This window comes from Lissotriton helveticus, chromosome 11 (genome assembly GCF_964261635.1).
Source record: "Lissotriton helveticus chromosome 11, aLisHel1.1, whole genome shotgun sequence".
NCBI lineage: Eukaryota > Metazoa > Chordata > Amphibia > Caudata > Salamandridae > Lissotriton > Lissotriton helveticus.
In genome coordinates, this window is record NC_136072.1 from 658,638,329 (window position 1) to 658,655,012 (window position 16,684).

Here is a 16,684-nt window from a genome sequence, read left to right on the forward strand (position 1 = left end):
GTATTGCGGGGACAAGCCATAAACACCATCACAGGTTACAAGAGGGCACGTTCTCAGGAGCTAGATGGTCTGGACTTAACTCTGCAGAAATTGACGACGGAGCACGAGCAACACCCCACTCCATCCACACTACACGCACTGGCATTGCAACAACAGCTATATAATGATCACTTACGCATCTACGTAAAAGGGCAACTAACGGACACTCAATATAGGATCTACGAGGTAGGCGACAAGGCGGGGAAACTCCTGGCCTGGCTAGACAAACGGGAGGGGAGCTCGAGGGGAATCCAACGTTTGAGGGATGAAAATGTAGGGATGCATACTAGCCCGGAACGAATTGTAGAACTGCTTGCGTCCCACTTTGAAAGGGTGTACACCCCTGAGCATGTAATTACTTCTGAAATGGCCAGGGAGGTACTGGCGCCGATCGAGGTTCGGACGCTGCCCTCGGAAGTGTCGTGTGAGTTGGAAGCGGACATCACCGCTGATGAAATACAACTAGCTATTCACGCCTTGAACCCAGGAAAGGCTATGGGGCCTAACGGGATACCGGTGGAATGGTATCAAGCGATGCCTGAAACCCTCAGCTCACATTTGCTGGAAATGTTTAAAGAATGTCTGGAGAAGGGTTCACTCCCGCCAGACCAGAGAGCAGCGACTATAGTGGCTATCTCCAAACCAGGCAAACCTCCTGATGAATGCTCCTCATATCGCCCCATCTCGCTGCTAAACGCGGAAGCTAAAATACTTGCCAAACTCTTAGCAATGAGAATCTTGCCCCATTTGTCATCTCTCATACACCCGGATCAGTCCGGATTTATGCCGCACAGAAATACGGCGTTAAATCTGAGCAGACTGCACGGAGTACTGGCCAAGGCAGACTCGGTCATGTCACAAGCAGTGATATTAGCCCTCGATGCCAAAATGGCTTTTGACCTTGTGGAATGGTCATATTTGTTTGAGGCGCTGTCTCGCCTGGGTTTTGGTCCCCGCTTTGTTGCATGGGTCAAACTGTTGTACACTGACCCGGTTGCCCGGGTGGTGGCAAATGGTCATATCTCGCGGAAGTTCCCATTAGGGCGAGGAACGAGACAGGGTTGTCCCCTTTCACCGTTGTTGTTCGAGATCTCACTGGAACCCCTTGCCACTCTTATTAGAACCTCGCCCCTATTAAGGGGCATCTGCTGGAGAGAGGGTTGAGAGGACCGGTTGTCCCTATATGCGGAAGACATGCTGATCTACTTAACTAATCCTGACAGCGTGATACCGGCCCTATTACATCTCTGTGATACTCACGGCAGGATATCCGGCTATACACTCAATTGGAGCAAATCGGAACTATATGTACTGAAGGGACAGGTACCGGCCCTAGACGCGGGCTGCCCCCTGAGGATAGCGGGCTCGTCGTTTAAATATTTGGGCATCCACGTCACTAGAGACCCCACAGAATTCATGGATAAAAACTTGAAACCCCACCTAGAGAGGCTCAAGCAAGACGTTAAATTCTGGTTGGGACTCCCGCTGACGCTCTTGGGTCGAGCTGCACTTTACAAAATGATGGCCCTGCCGAGATTTTTATATGTCCTTGAGAACACACCTTACCCGGTAGCCCCTAAATTCTTTCAAACGGTTGCTGCATTGGTCTCTAACCTTTTATGGAGTACCCTCCCCGCTCGCATCGCCCAATCCAAACTGCATAGGGGCTGGTTTGACGGTGGTATTGCACTACCCAACCTCAAACTGTATTACTGGGCGGCGTACCTTAAACCCATCAACCAATGGCTCCACACTTCCCAAGCGGAACCAGCGTTCCAGGCGGACAGGGGGCAGCTGGGCGCTGACAGCTTGTTGGCTCCATTATATGACCACCGTAAAATTCGCGCCTTATTAGGACCCACCAGACTAACAGTGACACTCTGGCATAAAGCGACGGCTGCTCTGGGCTGGAAAGGGAAAATCACCAAACTAACTCCACTGTGGGACTCTCGAGTCCTTGGTCACTTGAGGAACAGCAAGGGATTTTCACACTGGGACACTATAGGAATATCAACGGTGGGCGATCTGTGGGACAGGGGGGAGGTGGTGCCCTTCAATAGACTGAGAGAACTGTATGAACTCAGCGAGAGGGAACTCTACAGATACATCCAGATACGGCACGCGTTATTAGCGGCTTTGCCCATGGATACAGACTTGCCCGAATCTTCCCCGCTGGAGGATCGCCTCCTCACAGAATTTATGGTGGAGCGTGCAACATCTGTTACCTACCGCAAATTACTCAACAACTTGCCAGACCCAACACTGACCTTAAAGGCAAAATGGGAGGGGGACACTGCTGACATGGATGAACATGAATGGAATGGGGCACTAGCGTCACCCAGGGAAGTAGGCATCTCCGCAAGACTACGACTAGTACAACTCAAAATACTACTCAGGGTATATTACACAAGGACAATGCTACACCGTATTAACAGGATAGAGCACCCTTACTGCCTACGAGGATGCGGGGAGGAGGGCTCATTCTATCACACCATATGGGATTGCCCCCGAATCCAGGAATATTGGAAACAGGTACTGCGAACAATCTCATAGACACTAGACACTGCACTATTACCTGAACCGAAGAGATGCCTTCTAAATGTATGGGAACCTACAGACCTTTCCAGATATGGGCAACTCTGGGTTACAATAGGATTGATGGTGGCAAAGCGAGATATCGCTCAGCGCTGGGGGTTCCGGAAGTGCCGACCAAATCACTGTGGTGTTTAAACATGGATAGGGTAATGCTGACAGAGAGGGCGGTGTACTCTAACCGTGCCTGCCCGAAAAAATTGAATAAAATCTGGACCAAATGGAATGAATATAGAGGGGAGATTTGCGACCCCTTACCGGAGGATGACCAAGATGAGTCGGATGACGAAGAGATAGTGGGCTAACGGAGGGTGCGCTTTAGGATGGGGGAGAGACCAGGGGATGGGAGAAGGGCATCTTTACGCATTGTTACGCAAGCTTGAGGGGCAGGGAGTATGGGGGGCACCACACCGAGGGCTTCCATACCGGCACATGTACACGACCCTTAGGGAAGGTACCGAGACTGGGGGGGAATCTACCATGAGAAGTCTGGAAGAGATGTCTAAACGCAATTAGTATTGATATATAAATGACCATATGATTGTTTCTAACAGTTCTTTTGTTTGTTTTTGTTATAAACACTGGAAAAACCAAAGACCGTTAACTTCTGAGAAACTGATGCGGGTGCCACACCTCATTATTGTTGCACCGTATTACAATGTACACTATTGATAATTTCATCAAAGATTTTACGATGCGGTATTGAGAATGAACATATGCTATAGCGGCCAGCCCGTTGGGTTGTTGGCATTACGCTGTGTAAACAATTGACGCAATAAAGGTCTTTGCAAAAAAAAAAAAAAAAAAGATGCGTTTGAAATGCTGTTCAATTCAATACTGTATCAATGTATGGTTACCATTGCATTATACACCCTCAAATACATTACAGCACAAATAACATTGTAAACCAGGCAATGCATAGCCATGATCCAAGGGGTACTTCACACGAGAATTTATGACTATCAAAAAAGAAACTTCCCAATTATTCGACATAATGATGTAATCTAATCTTACTCCTAGTTTGGTAGAATGTCGAGCATAGAGTGCTTTGTTCATAACAGACTGTAGCAGATGCAATTGCAGGTATTGAAAGGTTTGTCTCCAAACACATCTATAAGTTGACGGAGGGTAATTAGTGATTTTAAAGTGTTGTCATTGGAGAGGGCGCGCGACGCGGCGATCAAGATGGCCGCTTCCCCCTGAGCTCCGCGATTTCGGCGGCGCTTCTGCTGCGAAGGTTCCGTTCCTAGAAGGCGTTTCTCATCGGAAACGGCCGTTTCCAGCGTCGGAACTGCCCCCCAGCACATGGGTATGTTTCTGCACGCTTTCCTGATCGTTTTGGGCATTTTTTTTGCATAAATGCAATTACCTCGGAAACTGCCGCCATTTTGTTTTTTATTTTTCACCGTTTTTTTAAATTTTTGCTTCTAAACCACCCAGAATGTTCCCACTTCAGGAATATCGCCCAATGGCCTTGTTTTTTTTACTATTATAATGGTTTTTAAGGGCATTTGAACTCTTTTGTGGCATTTGGTGACTTTTTCTTGGCTTCCCCTTTGTCGTCGGACCTTGGCCTCTACTATTTACCTCAACACTTGCCTTGACATTGGTCTGTTGGGGTTTTGCATCTCCTGGGCCCATTCCAACTTCCTTTTTGTGCTCTGCAGACTCCCGGTGGAACATTATTTCAGCATTTCTTTGTTCCTTTTGGTATTTTGCAGCCCTCATCCTACGGTACGCTGCTCATACTTTAACTTACGCCTTTAATTTTTCTCTTTTTTTGGCTTTGCCAATATGGAGCACGGACATACTACAAAAGCTTCCAATGCTGCTCCCACCTCACGTAAGGATTCTACACCTGTGGGCAAACGCCTCAAAAAGGACCCACCATCTCCTTCCAAGTCTCCGCCTCCTGTCACTCTTGAGGACCTTATGGAAGAACTTCGTTTAATTCGCCCTTTTATTGCAGACACTACTGCTACCCTGCAAAGGCTGGATGATAAGTGGTCTAATCTTGACAAAAGGGTTACTGATGTTGAGCAAAAAATCAGTGACGCCCAAGATATTGCCGCCAAACTGGACAATCTCACCAAGGAGGTTCAGGTCCTCAAGAAAACGTCTGAAGATTTGGAAAATTGAAATAGACGCAACAACCTACGTATTTATGGTGTTCCGGAGAATTCTGAAGGGTCCGACATTATCCTTTTTTTGAAGACTCAAGTCTTACCAATTGTTGGTATGCCTAAACATGTGGATGTCAATATTCAACGAGCGCACCGTCTGGGTCCTAAAAACTCCTCATCTTCAAAACCTAGAGGCATTATTGCTTATTTTCTTCTCTATTCTGACCTCATGACTATTCTCCACTCAGCCAAACAACACAAGCAACTGTTATGGTCAGGACACAAACTATTTTTTTCTCAGGATGTCTCCAAACCGACTGCGACGCGGCGAAAAGAATTTCTGGATCTGCGGCCTACGCTTCGTTCCATGAACGCTAGATATGGTCTAATTCATCCTTGCTTCTTCAAGGTTACATACAAGGAACGGTCTTACAGCTTCGAGGATCCGGCTAATCTCCGCAGATTCACCCATTCCCACAGAGACGATTCCATGGAGCAAAGCGGCTCTTAGCTTAGAATGTCTCTGTCTCTGTGTTTATTTTATTGTCTACCATGTGTTGACTTGTTGCCTCCTTTCATATCACCTCACTCTTTTGTTTTTATCGTTCCTTAGGTCCGTTTCCTGTTGTTTCGTTTGCCATCCTCTCCATTGTATTGTGTCATTGTTTGTTTCCGTCATCCCAGTATGCTGATTCCCTGCATACTTGTTCGGTAAGTCTCCTTCATTTGTTCTTATGTCGTGCTCGGTCCTTGGTTCTCTTTGTATTTCTTTTCTTTTTCTAGTCTTTTCTTCTTCTGGTTCCTCGGACTGTGTTCTCGACCTTTATATTTTTCTTCTTGTGCGGTCGTCTTTTCTCGCTGCTCCCGCTCTCACTTCATTGTCCTTTTTGTTACGTGTTCTGTATGGCTGGAACCTTTTTGGTTCTTCTCGCCATCCTTCTTCTTGATGTCTTCTCTAGGGTTGCTTTTGGCTCCCTTCTTCCTTCCTACTTACTTCCCTTTCCTTTCCTTCCTTCTCCTTTTTGGTTTCTCTCAGCATCTTTTACTTCACTCATCCTTCCCCTATTACTCTTCTTTCCTCTTCTCCGACACAATGGTACTAGTTCCTCTAATCCCTTCTTCTCATTTTCTCTCGTTCCCCCTTTGCACCTCCTTATGATGGTATTGTATCGACTTTCTTTGATATCTCTTTCCTTTTATGTTTGGGGTTTATTCTGCTCCTTTTTTTTTCATCATGTTTGTTGTGAGTTACCTCTTTCTATTTTCTTGCCTTCTTTCTCTTCCTGCCTGCACTACTTTCTTACTCTATTCCTTTTTCTCTCTCCTCCTATGAACGGTTTTCGACTCATTTATTGGAATGTTAAGGGTCTCCGCAACCCTATTAAGAAACAATGTGTTTTGCCTCATCTTGCCCGTTTACAATGTCAAATTGCCTTTCTTCAAGAAACGCATCTTTCTACTCAGGATTTGTCAATGTTACGTAGACAGTGGGTTGGGGATGTTTTTTGTTCTCCGGCTGTTAACCATAAGAATGGTGTTGTTATTCTATTTCACAGAGCTCTGTCTGTGCAAATACAAAAAGAATCTGCCGATTCTAATGGTAGGTGGTTGTTCCTAGATTGTACGGTTAACGATGTTCACCTCTCTCTTTGCAATGTTTATGGTCCGAATGGTATTGATCCCTCTTTCTGGAACGACTTTTCCTCCCTCCTCTCCTCTAATGCTAATGAAGATATGATTGTTGGGGGGGATTGTAATCAATTGATGGACCCTTTTCTGGATCGCAAATCACAGGCACGTTATGTTCCCAATAAAATGCAGAAGTCCTTCCACAGATCCATCTCTTCTAGAGGTCTCATAGATTCATGGAGAATTTCACACCCTGACTCTTGAATTTTCCTTTCTTTCTCCTGTACATGCCTCCCTCTCCCGTATTGATTACATCTTTCTCTCCCATCACGCCTTCCAATTCATGACCAATTCTGAAATAGGCTCTATCCTTATCTCTGATCACGCCCCTGTTATTTTGGATATGGACTATCCTTCCCCCTCACCCCAGTCCCGCAGATGGCGCTTTAACAACTCCCTTTTACTTGATCCCTCTTTCACTGAACACTTTACTCACTTCATGGATGATTTCTTTATTAACAACTTACACACCTCTTCTGATTTTCATTTCGTTTGGGATGCTTTTAAGGCTACTGCTCGTGGCTGTATCATTGACTTTGTGTCGCGCAAAAAGAAGAAGGCACTTTCACAGTCCTCTTCTAGTCTTAAACGTATCAAGGAACTTGAGCATCTTTATTATACTACCAACTCTCCCGATTCGTTGTCTTCTCTCATTACTGCCAAAATGCAATTTAATAAACACTCTTGGGACTCTGCTTCTAATCAGCTTCTCCAATTCAATGCAAAAATTTATGGTGGCCGTAATAAGGCTGGTAATAAAGCTTTAGCGAATTATCTCAAAGTAAAAAAACTAAAATCTAAGATAGTTACCATTTTGGACCCTCACGGCTCTCCTCAATCCTCTGATTCTAAAATTCTTGATTGTTTTGTTCAATTTTACTCCACCCTTTTTACCCCTGAGTCTACCCCTTCTGTTGAACAATTGGATTCCTTCTTTCATTCCATCCTTAAGCCTCCCACCCCTTTGGTGGATTTCTCTCCTCTTGATGCCCCAATTTCGGACAAAGAAATTCTTGCTGCCCTTTCTCTCCTCCCCAAAGATAAGACGCCTGGCCCAGATGGCGTTACAGTTTGTTTCTTCCTACATTTTGAATCTGTCTTGGTTCCCCATCTACTCCATTTACTTAATCACTTTATTAATACAGGTGAGTCCAAAGGTTCCTTCACGCAGGCTATGCTTGTTCTACTCCCTAAAAAAGATAAAGATCCTTCCCTGTGCAAAAATTACAGACCCATCTCCCTGATCAATACTGATTGTAAAATATATGCGAAACTTTTGGCCTTACGTATCAATTCTATCATTCCCGATTTAGTTAATATTCACCAATCTGGGTTTGTCAAAGGCAGGTCTATTACCGACAATTCGAGGACCCTTCTCAACATTATTCATCTCTCTGCTAAAATGGATAACCCTATAGCAGCCATTACCCTGGACGCCGAGAAGGCTTTTGACCGTGTTAATTGGGATTTTATGTTTGGTGCCCTGAGATGGCATGGTTTTAGCCCCACTTTCCTCAAATATGTCCAAATACTATATTCTGCTCCCTCTACTTCTATCTGGATTAATGGTATACACTCCGCTTATTTTTCCCTCCACAGAGGAACCAGGCAAGGTTGCCCATTATCCCCTCTCCTTTTTATTTTAGCGCTAGAACCTTTCCTTGAAAAAATCCGACAATCCCCTTCTTATTCCGGTTTTGTCTACAAGGATGTAGAGATTAAATTAACTGCTTACGCAGATGATATTTTGCTTTACATTTCCAACCCTGCTGTTGCCCTTTCTGCTTTCTTTTCCTTATTACATGATTATTCCTCCGTCTCCGATTACAAATTAAATAATGATAAAACAGAAGTCCTCCCGCTTAATAAGTTTTGTCTTCCTCACATGTTTCATGGCTCTGGTTTTCAGTGGAATTCTAGTTCCATCAAATGTCTCGGAGTCCTTTATGCCAACACTATTAGAGAGACTATTAAAATCAACCATTCTGACATCCTTAAAAAACTTTCTTCCATTATAGAACGCTGGTCTCCCCTCTTCCTCTCTTGGTGGGGTCGTCTTTCTACAATCAAAATGATGCTCCTTCCTATTGTGAACTTTTGTCTTTCTATGCTCCCTCTCTCCCTCCCTCATTTGTTTTTTAAGTCCATTAATCGTCTCTTTTCCAAATTCCTATGGAATAAGCGCAAGGCTAGAGTCTCTCTGACTCGCCTTCAACAAACCTAAACATCTCGGTGGAGTTAACTTCCCGAACATTTCACGTTTTCACTCTGCTTTCTCTCTCAAACAAATTTGGCCTTTTCTTCTTGACTCCACCTCCTCACCTATAACAGCTTGGAGCTCTCTGGAATCAGCTCAAATTTTCCCTTTTTCTTTTCTTACTGCTTCTAATCTCACCCAGCCACCCCCTAAGTTTGCCTCGCCTATTTTTAAACATTCTAAAGCTTTAACACTTGCCCTCTTCCGTTCATTTTCCTTGCCCTCTTCTCTTCACTTGGATACTCCATTATGGTATAACAAATCCAGTAAACGGCGCAATCGAGCACTGTTCTGGAAGGAATGGATCGATAAAGGAATTCTTACTTATAGACAACTTCTTTCCAATAAGACTTTACTAATCTATCAGGAACTCCGCACCTCTTTTGGTATCTCCAACAAACACTTTTCACACTTCCATGCACTTCTCCCTATATTATCCTCTATTATCTTACAGGATATCACTCCTTCCTTCTCTCCCCCTCTTCTTGCCTCCCCTCCAAATGTTTATATCCCTCTTAGAGCTTCGGCCAGTTATAAACTACTCTCTCCCTCCCCAATTGATAGACCTAAAACTAAACTTGAACTTATTTGGGAGTTGGACCTAGGTCTGCTCTGAGCTCACCTGGGATTCCATTTGGTCCAAACTACACTCAGCTTCTCGTTCTGCCAGCACCACGCAGACGCTCTACTTTTTCTATAATAGACTTTTCTATACTCCTTGTGACCTATTTAAATTCAAATTATTAGACTCTAAAAAATGTTGGTCTTGTTCTTGCATTACTAGTGATTTGCTACACATGTTTTTTCTATGCCCTAAAGTTCAACTAATGTGGTCGCAAGTTTGGTCTACACTTAACAATATTTTATCTACTACTGTTCCTTTTGATATTTCTTTTGTTTTTCTGGGTGGTATGGCCCCTGTTTGGGATGTCCCCCCCATAATCGTACATTTATTGATCTCTGTATTGCTATTGCTTTTCAAAATATAACAACTAACTGGAAAGATACTAAGAATGTTGTTTACAATGCTTGGTGGAATTTACTTTGTCATCATCATAGATTAGATCGTGCATGTGCTTCTTCCATCCCCCTGTTGATCAAACGTGATTTATTATGGTCCCCTTTAACAGATTTTTTACCTAGATGTACCCCATAATTACCTGTTATATTTATATTTTAAAATATCCTGTCCTTACTTTCATTGTATTTATCTTTTAATTGCTGCATTTTCTCTTTCTTTCCCTCTTACTTTCTTTTTTCCTCCCTCCCTACTTTCTTTCCCCCAAAATGAAAACTTTTAAAACCATATTCTCCTTAGTACATTTTTCACCCCCTCTGGGGGTTTTAGTCTTATTGGTGCAATGTCTTCCATTACTTTTCTCATATTTGCTCCTAATTTTTTTCATTGCTATTGTACTGATGTTTTACATTGCTTTAATCTACTCAATAAAGCTTTTCAAACTTAAATAAAAGTGTTGTCATTGATAAATTCCATGTACATGATCTACCTAAAAGAACTGGAACATCATACAATCACACCTCTCGTGTTTTTTCAGGCATTGAAGATTCTTGAGCATTGAAAACTGCTTGGGATTTAGATGCCTCGAAGAAAGCATTGTAGGGGGATTTATTTAAAAAAAAATATGTTCCTCTTGGCAACAAACCTGATGCCCGTCTGCATGGAAGGTGCTGCATCTCCTGCGCTGTGGTATGGAGAACCAATTGTGCTTTCAAGGCTGCTGCTCCGGCCTCAAAGTCAGGCAGGATCAGAGAACGATGCAGATAGGCATTGTGGTTCTCCATGGGCAGGCCAACACTGCTCCTGCTCGGCCTATGTCAGGAGCTTCACCCCACCCCAGATAGGCTTCAGTAGCCCACAGGAGCAGCAGGTTCCTATAACTACGGGCACAGGAAAAAGAGCTGAAAAAGCATAAAACATAAACAAACGACGATAGGATACTAAAGTGAAAGTCAAGCTGCGAGCTTCGAGTAGTGTCAGTGAGTGTCCCCAAATAAAATATAAAGGCCGCTACCACGAGCCACCAGTGCTACATGGCCGCCACCCCCAAACTAGTGCTGCCGGGGGCGGACTGCCCCGACCGCCCCCCTAGCTACGCCACTGCAGACATGGGCACACACAGCACTGAAATAAGCAAACTTAATCCTGTCTAAAATTGGAGGCACAATACTTCAAAATGCTGATGACATCATCCTCTTTTACCATTCTAGAGTAGGCCCACAGAGGGCCCTTAATGCCATGCATCAATTCAATTAGGACAATAAAATGGTGGAAATGGCTCCAAGACCGAAGTGCTAGCCTTTGGTAATTCAACCAAAAAATCTAATTTTACCGGGAGCCTTGGCCCATTAATATTTGGCAGTTGACACCTACAACTAAGTTGTATTGGTATCAACAAAAGGAGGAGCCAAAAAACACCTGATACATACAGTGACAAAGGCAGAATGAATACTAATTAGAACGTGCAAACTAAATAATGCAGTGGAAAGCCCTCCCACCATCCCAAGAAGACGAGTAATAGCAGACACTCTACTACCGACAATCTAGTATGCTTCAGAAGCCTACCTGGGCCAACTAGTCAACATCATGGATAAGTAGCAGCTCAAGGCATACGAAATGGTCTTCAAATGACCAACATACCACCTGAATTATGGGTAAGCATGGCGTCCTTTGTAACGTACAACTATACGATCAAAAAGGCCCCACCCAACACCATACAAGCAGTTCTCCAGAACATGTTTTCCCAAGAAGGGTACCCATGGTCATTATACCTTCAAAGATCTATTACCACTGTACAAATCGACAGTATTAGACAGCATGCAGCTCTTGTGTGCCGCCATTCAAGCAACGCTGAAAAAAACAACTAAAGCGGAGTATAGCGAGCAACTGAATCTCCCTACACTTTACCGCTCTCTCCAGGTCACAGTGGTCTTGGCCGTTTGAGTGCAGAGAGTTGCAGGTTTTCAGCCTACGTCTGGGATGCCACATTGGGTTGACATTTTGGGGGAGGTTTATGGTCTAGGTGCTCTATTTCTTCAATAAGGAACGCCTATTTTATAGCGATGGGGACGCGGATGCACAGCTGACTTAAGCAAGCATTTGAATCTCCCTACCACTGTTTTTAACTCACACTGCTTCTTTTAAGTAATTTCCTAAAGAAACCAGGTTAGAAACATTTTTAATATTTCTACTTTTGGCATTGACTTTTTAATAATATTTATTGTGGAATGTTTACCATTGTTATAACTGGGCTAGGTAATACAGCGACTGCATTTTAAATCTGTTTTTGTTTTCTGTGATACTTTATGCACTTGCATTTTACCACACTCTCTAGTTCCCCGCGGTCTTAACCATTTGGGTAGAGAGAATTGCAGATTTTTAGCCTTCTTACGGATTGCCATATTGAGCTGTCATCTTGGGGGAGGTTTATGGTCTATGCATTCTACTTCTTCAACAAGAGACGCCTATTTTAGACCAATTGGGATGTGGGCATAGATACTCAGTGGATGCATGCAGCAGGAACAGCGGCGGTGCGTTGAAGATGGGCCAAAGGCAAGCCAGTCCGCGTCCTTCTGCGCACGAATGTCACCAAGCACCAGGAACTCTGCTTCTTTGACTAGAAATACTATTACTACAGATAAATTATGTTACTCTTTGGTTGAATTTCACCTCCTTAATCCCAAACCCAGATACCCTGGCTCTCCGTCTAAGTGGTTCACATGTCCTTTTGCTTCTATCCTGGAAGGTCCAGTTTCTTACCTTTGTTGTAAATTTTCCTGCTCTTCAAATTCTTCTATGTTAACTGCTGACTTGAGGTCAGGCCTGCCGCTTGCCACTCTCCAGGGCCCACACATTAGGAAGGACTCAAGACCTGCAAATCCAAGTTTGGAATGTAGTTACTCTTCCCCTGCTGCTTCTGGTATTTTTGTAGCCATATACTAGATCTATGCCAAAGCTCTCAACGGAACCTTGGAATCAGCTAATGTCCCTTAATCCTGATTTGTGTTACCTAACAGAAAATTGGCATGTATCCCTTTAACTCTCCCAAAGCAGTATCAACTGCTTAAATTGGAGAGAGTCTCCAGACCAAGTGGAGGTGTGGCAATCGCTTTCAAAGACACAGTGAAAGTAGTCGTTAATGAGACTCTTTTAGTTGAAAGGGTGGAAATGTGTATCTTCAGAATCGCGCTTTCAGCTACTGATACTTGGAAGGGTGGGCTAATTTGTTGTCTCCCTGGAGCATAAAAATATTTTTGTCACCGCTTAGTGAAATCTATTGCTCCTCATATATTAGCATCTAAAAATTTGTTTTACTTTTGGAAGACTTTAATTTTCATGGAGAAAATGTTCTAAATAATGAGGTTGTCTTTCTCTTGACTGACATGGAGATATTAGGTCTTAAACAGTTGGTGTTGGGACCCAGGCACTCGGCCAGCCACACCTTAGCCTTAATCTTTACTAAGGGGCTCATTATGATGTCAGTCTCACTGACATCTGAAGCAGCGGTCAGACTGCCATATTACAAAGCATTCCTGTCTGACAGCATGTGTAAGGGACTGACCGCTGAGGACCCGACAGGCACAAGGAGCCCATTGACCCTGCGGTCAGGATGTAATCCCTACAATGAGGGCAGTGCATACTCAGGCCCCGCCAAAGGGATTACAATGGCCCTTTCCAACGGCCTTTCAATGGTGGTCTGACCTCCATTGAAAGGCTGATGGAAACAGACTTTCAGGCCCTTAGCAGGGCCCCTGTTCCTCTGCCGCATCCGCCATGAGGCCTGGGGAGCCACAGTGTGCAGGGATGTTTAAATACATGCCTTTTGACATTGGGGCAAGTGATGCGGCCCTTTTCTGGGCCGCAACACAAGGCTCAATGCCAAAAGGCATGTTTCTGACCACCTCTACGGTGGTCAGATCCTAATTAGGCGAACAGGACAGTTGACTACCTGTCAGCCAGTTTCTTTACCAAAACAATGCCGGTCGGAGGGCATCGTAATTAGGGCCTAATTCTCTGGAGCATCGATGCAAACCTTCTTTACCGCTTCTCTGGAGAAATCACTATCTGATTAACTTTCAAATCCCAAAAACAAATAAACAGCTTTAAGCAAAAGAAATGACTAGCCAATCTATGAGACAGTGGAATTCTGTCACTCTGCTCTCCTTTGCCAAGGTTTACCTTCCTTTTGAGTCTCCCTGTAATGTAAATATGGAGGTTGCTCGAGGAAATTTGTACAACTCCTTTTCCCAGGTGCTATTCCCAAATTGCTCCCCTTTAACAAAATCCTGCCACCCCCATTGGAAACAATGCACCTTGGTTTTCGGCCGACCTAAAACTGGCAAAAGCCAAGTGTATGCGGCAGAAAAGGCATTGGCAAAGGACTAATGCTTCCTTAGATACATATCAATTTAAACCGTTTTTTTTTGTTGTTTTTTTTAGCCGAGAAGTACGAATAATCTCTATCGTCCGGGTGCTGCGCTCGCCAAACATCACAAAACCCCAGTGAGCCTGCCACTGGGACCTGAGTCTTAATCAGCCAAACTCCAGTCGGCTTACAACATCTGCTCCATACTACGAACAACCACGCCTCAAAAAACGGGTTAGAAATTGGTCTAGAAAAGTCAAAAATAATGGTGCTAAACCAGCGCAATCCAAAAAAGCAACTGAAATGACAACTGGGCGAGAGAGAACTTGAAGTCGTCCATGACTATAAATATCTAGGAATTATCTTCGATAAGAATGGGACATATGACCAACAAAAAGAGGTGATTCAGAGACGCGGAACCATTCTAGCAATCACCCCGAAAAATCTTAAAAGCAAAATAGCAGGACCAAACCTGCTTCCACTGCTGGAAGTGCTTCTCGCAAAGCTGCTGCCCACGCTCACATACGGCAGCGAGGCCTTGCGAGGGACCGACGAAGAAACGCTCAACAAAACGCTTACTAAAGCTTTAAGAACAATCTTCAAGCTCCCTAAATACACCTCCCCAGCCCAGCTAAGGCTCGAATTTGGAATAGAAAACCAGAGAATTAGCAGGAAGGCCGCATACGTAAAAAGCTGGTATAAAATAAAGAACGCAGAGGCGGGCTCGCTGAACTCGTTCCTTTTGAAGGAAATATCAAGGAAAAAACCCTCCCCGGCCAAAGACTACCTCCAATCAGGGATCAGCTTGCTAGCCCTGGAGCACATTTGGGAGTCAGGACTACCATTCAAGAACATAAAAGACCTGGTGAATAAGTCCACAAAGCTTGTCTCCACCGCAAGTGATAAAGAATGTCTTAATAAGAGGGCCCATAGCTGGTTCGTGATACAAAGCTATTCGAAATGCTCACCACAATCGTACTTCGGTACCAGCTTTTCTGGGCCATCAAAGGAAGGCTTCTTGGCACTGAGGATGGGGATCCTTCATGTTAAACCCCATTTGCCCCCCCTGGAAATGTACATTTACATCTACACAATGCAGATTATGCGGCGAAACCAAAGAAGATATGCTGCATCTCCTATGCATATGTAAGCGCCTAGACCGGGAGAGGAGAGAACTGTTAAAACCGCATATGAATGAAATGCACATTCGGACATGCAGACAGGCAGTGAAGGCATGCTTCAGCAGGGCCAATGTAAAATTAACCTGCAGCTTCGTCCGCTTTATGAAAACTGCCCAAATATAGCTTCTTGCCACTGCCTGCGCATAGTAGTGCACACCCAAGCTCTTTTAACCGGCAACTCCCTTAGACTTCCACTACGCTCTGACCCTGAGTCAGTTGTTCATGCCCTCACAATAGACTATTAGATTTACGGACATTGGCGTCACCCCCAGACAGGGACACACCCTTAGCCTTACTTCAAGTTTATACCTTCACTGCAAAACAAACTGTATGAACTTTTTAACCAGGATATTGTCCGATTTTAAAGTATATCCATTACGCGTTTTAAGACAAAATGAAATTATGTCATATATACGTATTCATTTACACATTTTATATTGTTGTGTGTACTGCTAGGATTTTAATTAATCAAACAATAAACTAAAACTAAACTAAACCAAACTCTGGAGCATAGATGCAAACCTTCTTTACCGCTTCTCTGGAGAAATCACTATCTGATTAACTTTCAAATCCCAAAAACAAATAAACTGCTTTAATCAAAAGAAATGACCAGCCAATCTATGAGACAGTGGGATTCTTTCACTCGGCTCTCCTTTGCCAAGGTTTACCTTCCTTTTGAGTCTCCCTGTAATGTGAATATGGAGGTTGCTCGAGGAAATTTATACAACTCCTTTTCCCAGGTTCTATCCCAAATTTCTCCCCTTTAACAAAATCCTGCCACCCCCATTGGAATTAATGCACCTTGGTTTTCGGCTGACCTAAAACTGGCAAAAGCCAAGTGTACGTGGCAGAAAAGGCATTGGCGAAGGACTAATGCTTCCTTAGATAAAGATCAATTTAAACCGTTTTTTTTTAGCCGAGAAGTACGAATAATCTCTATCGTCTGGGTGCTGCCCTCACCAAACATCTACAAAACCCCAGTGAGCCTGCCACTGGGACCTGAGTTTTGCTAGTTTATGAATCGGGGCCGTAGGTAGTGGAGGGTGAGACCTATCCATGGCCACGTCCGCAATAGAGTTAAAATCCCCCCATCAAGACCGGGTTCGTAAAATAATCTGCTAGGGTGTCAGATAGACTCTCCAGAAAGGGAGCCTGTGTCACATATGGGGCATAAATACTGCAGAGGGTCACCTCTCGCCCATAAAGGCGCCCTCTAACCACAGCATAGCGGCCCTCAGGATCTATCAGGTGGGCAATCATTTGAAAGGGGACCCCAGCCCTAATCCAAATCAACACCCCTCGCGCAAAAGCTGAATAAGTGGTATAATAGAGTTGACCTCCCCATCTGCGCTGCAGTGCCAACCCCTCTGTTCTATTCAAATGTGTCTCCTGCAGGAAAGCTATCTGCGCGCCTCTACG

General features: G+C 44.2%; 1 protein-coding gene across 1 annotated transcript in view; it reads right to left on the bottom strand.

The window, feature by feature from the left end:
• The window catches only part of LOC144790868 (fish-egg lectin-like), a 174,731-nt gene extending 170,417 nt beyond the window's left edge, over positions 1-4,314 (bottom strand). The window contains exon 1 of the mRNA XM_078665526.1: positions 4,219-4,314. Within this exon, the coding sequence (XP_078521652.1) occupies positions 4,219-4,314 (96 nt within the window). The remainder of the gene's footprint in view (positions 1-4,218) is intronic.
• Positions 4,315-16,684: the final 12,370 nt, after the last annotated feature.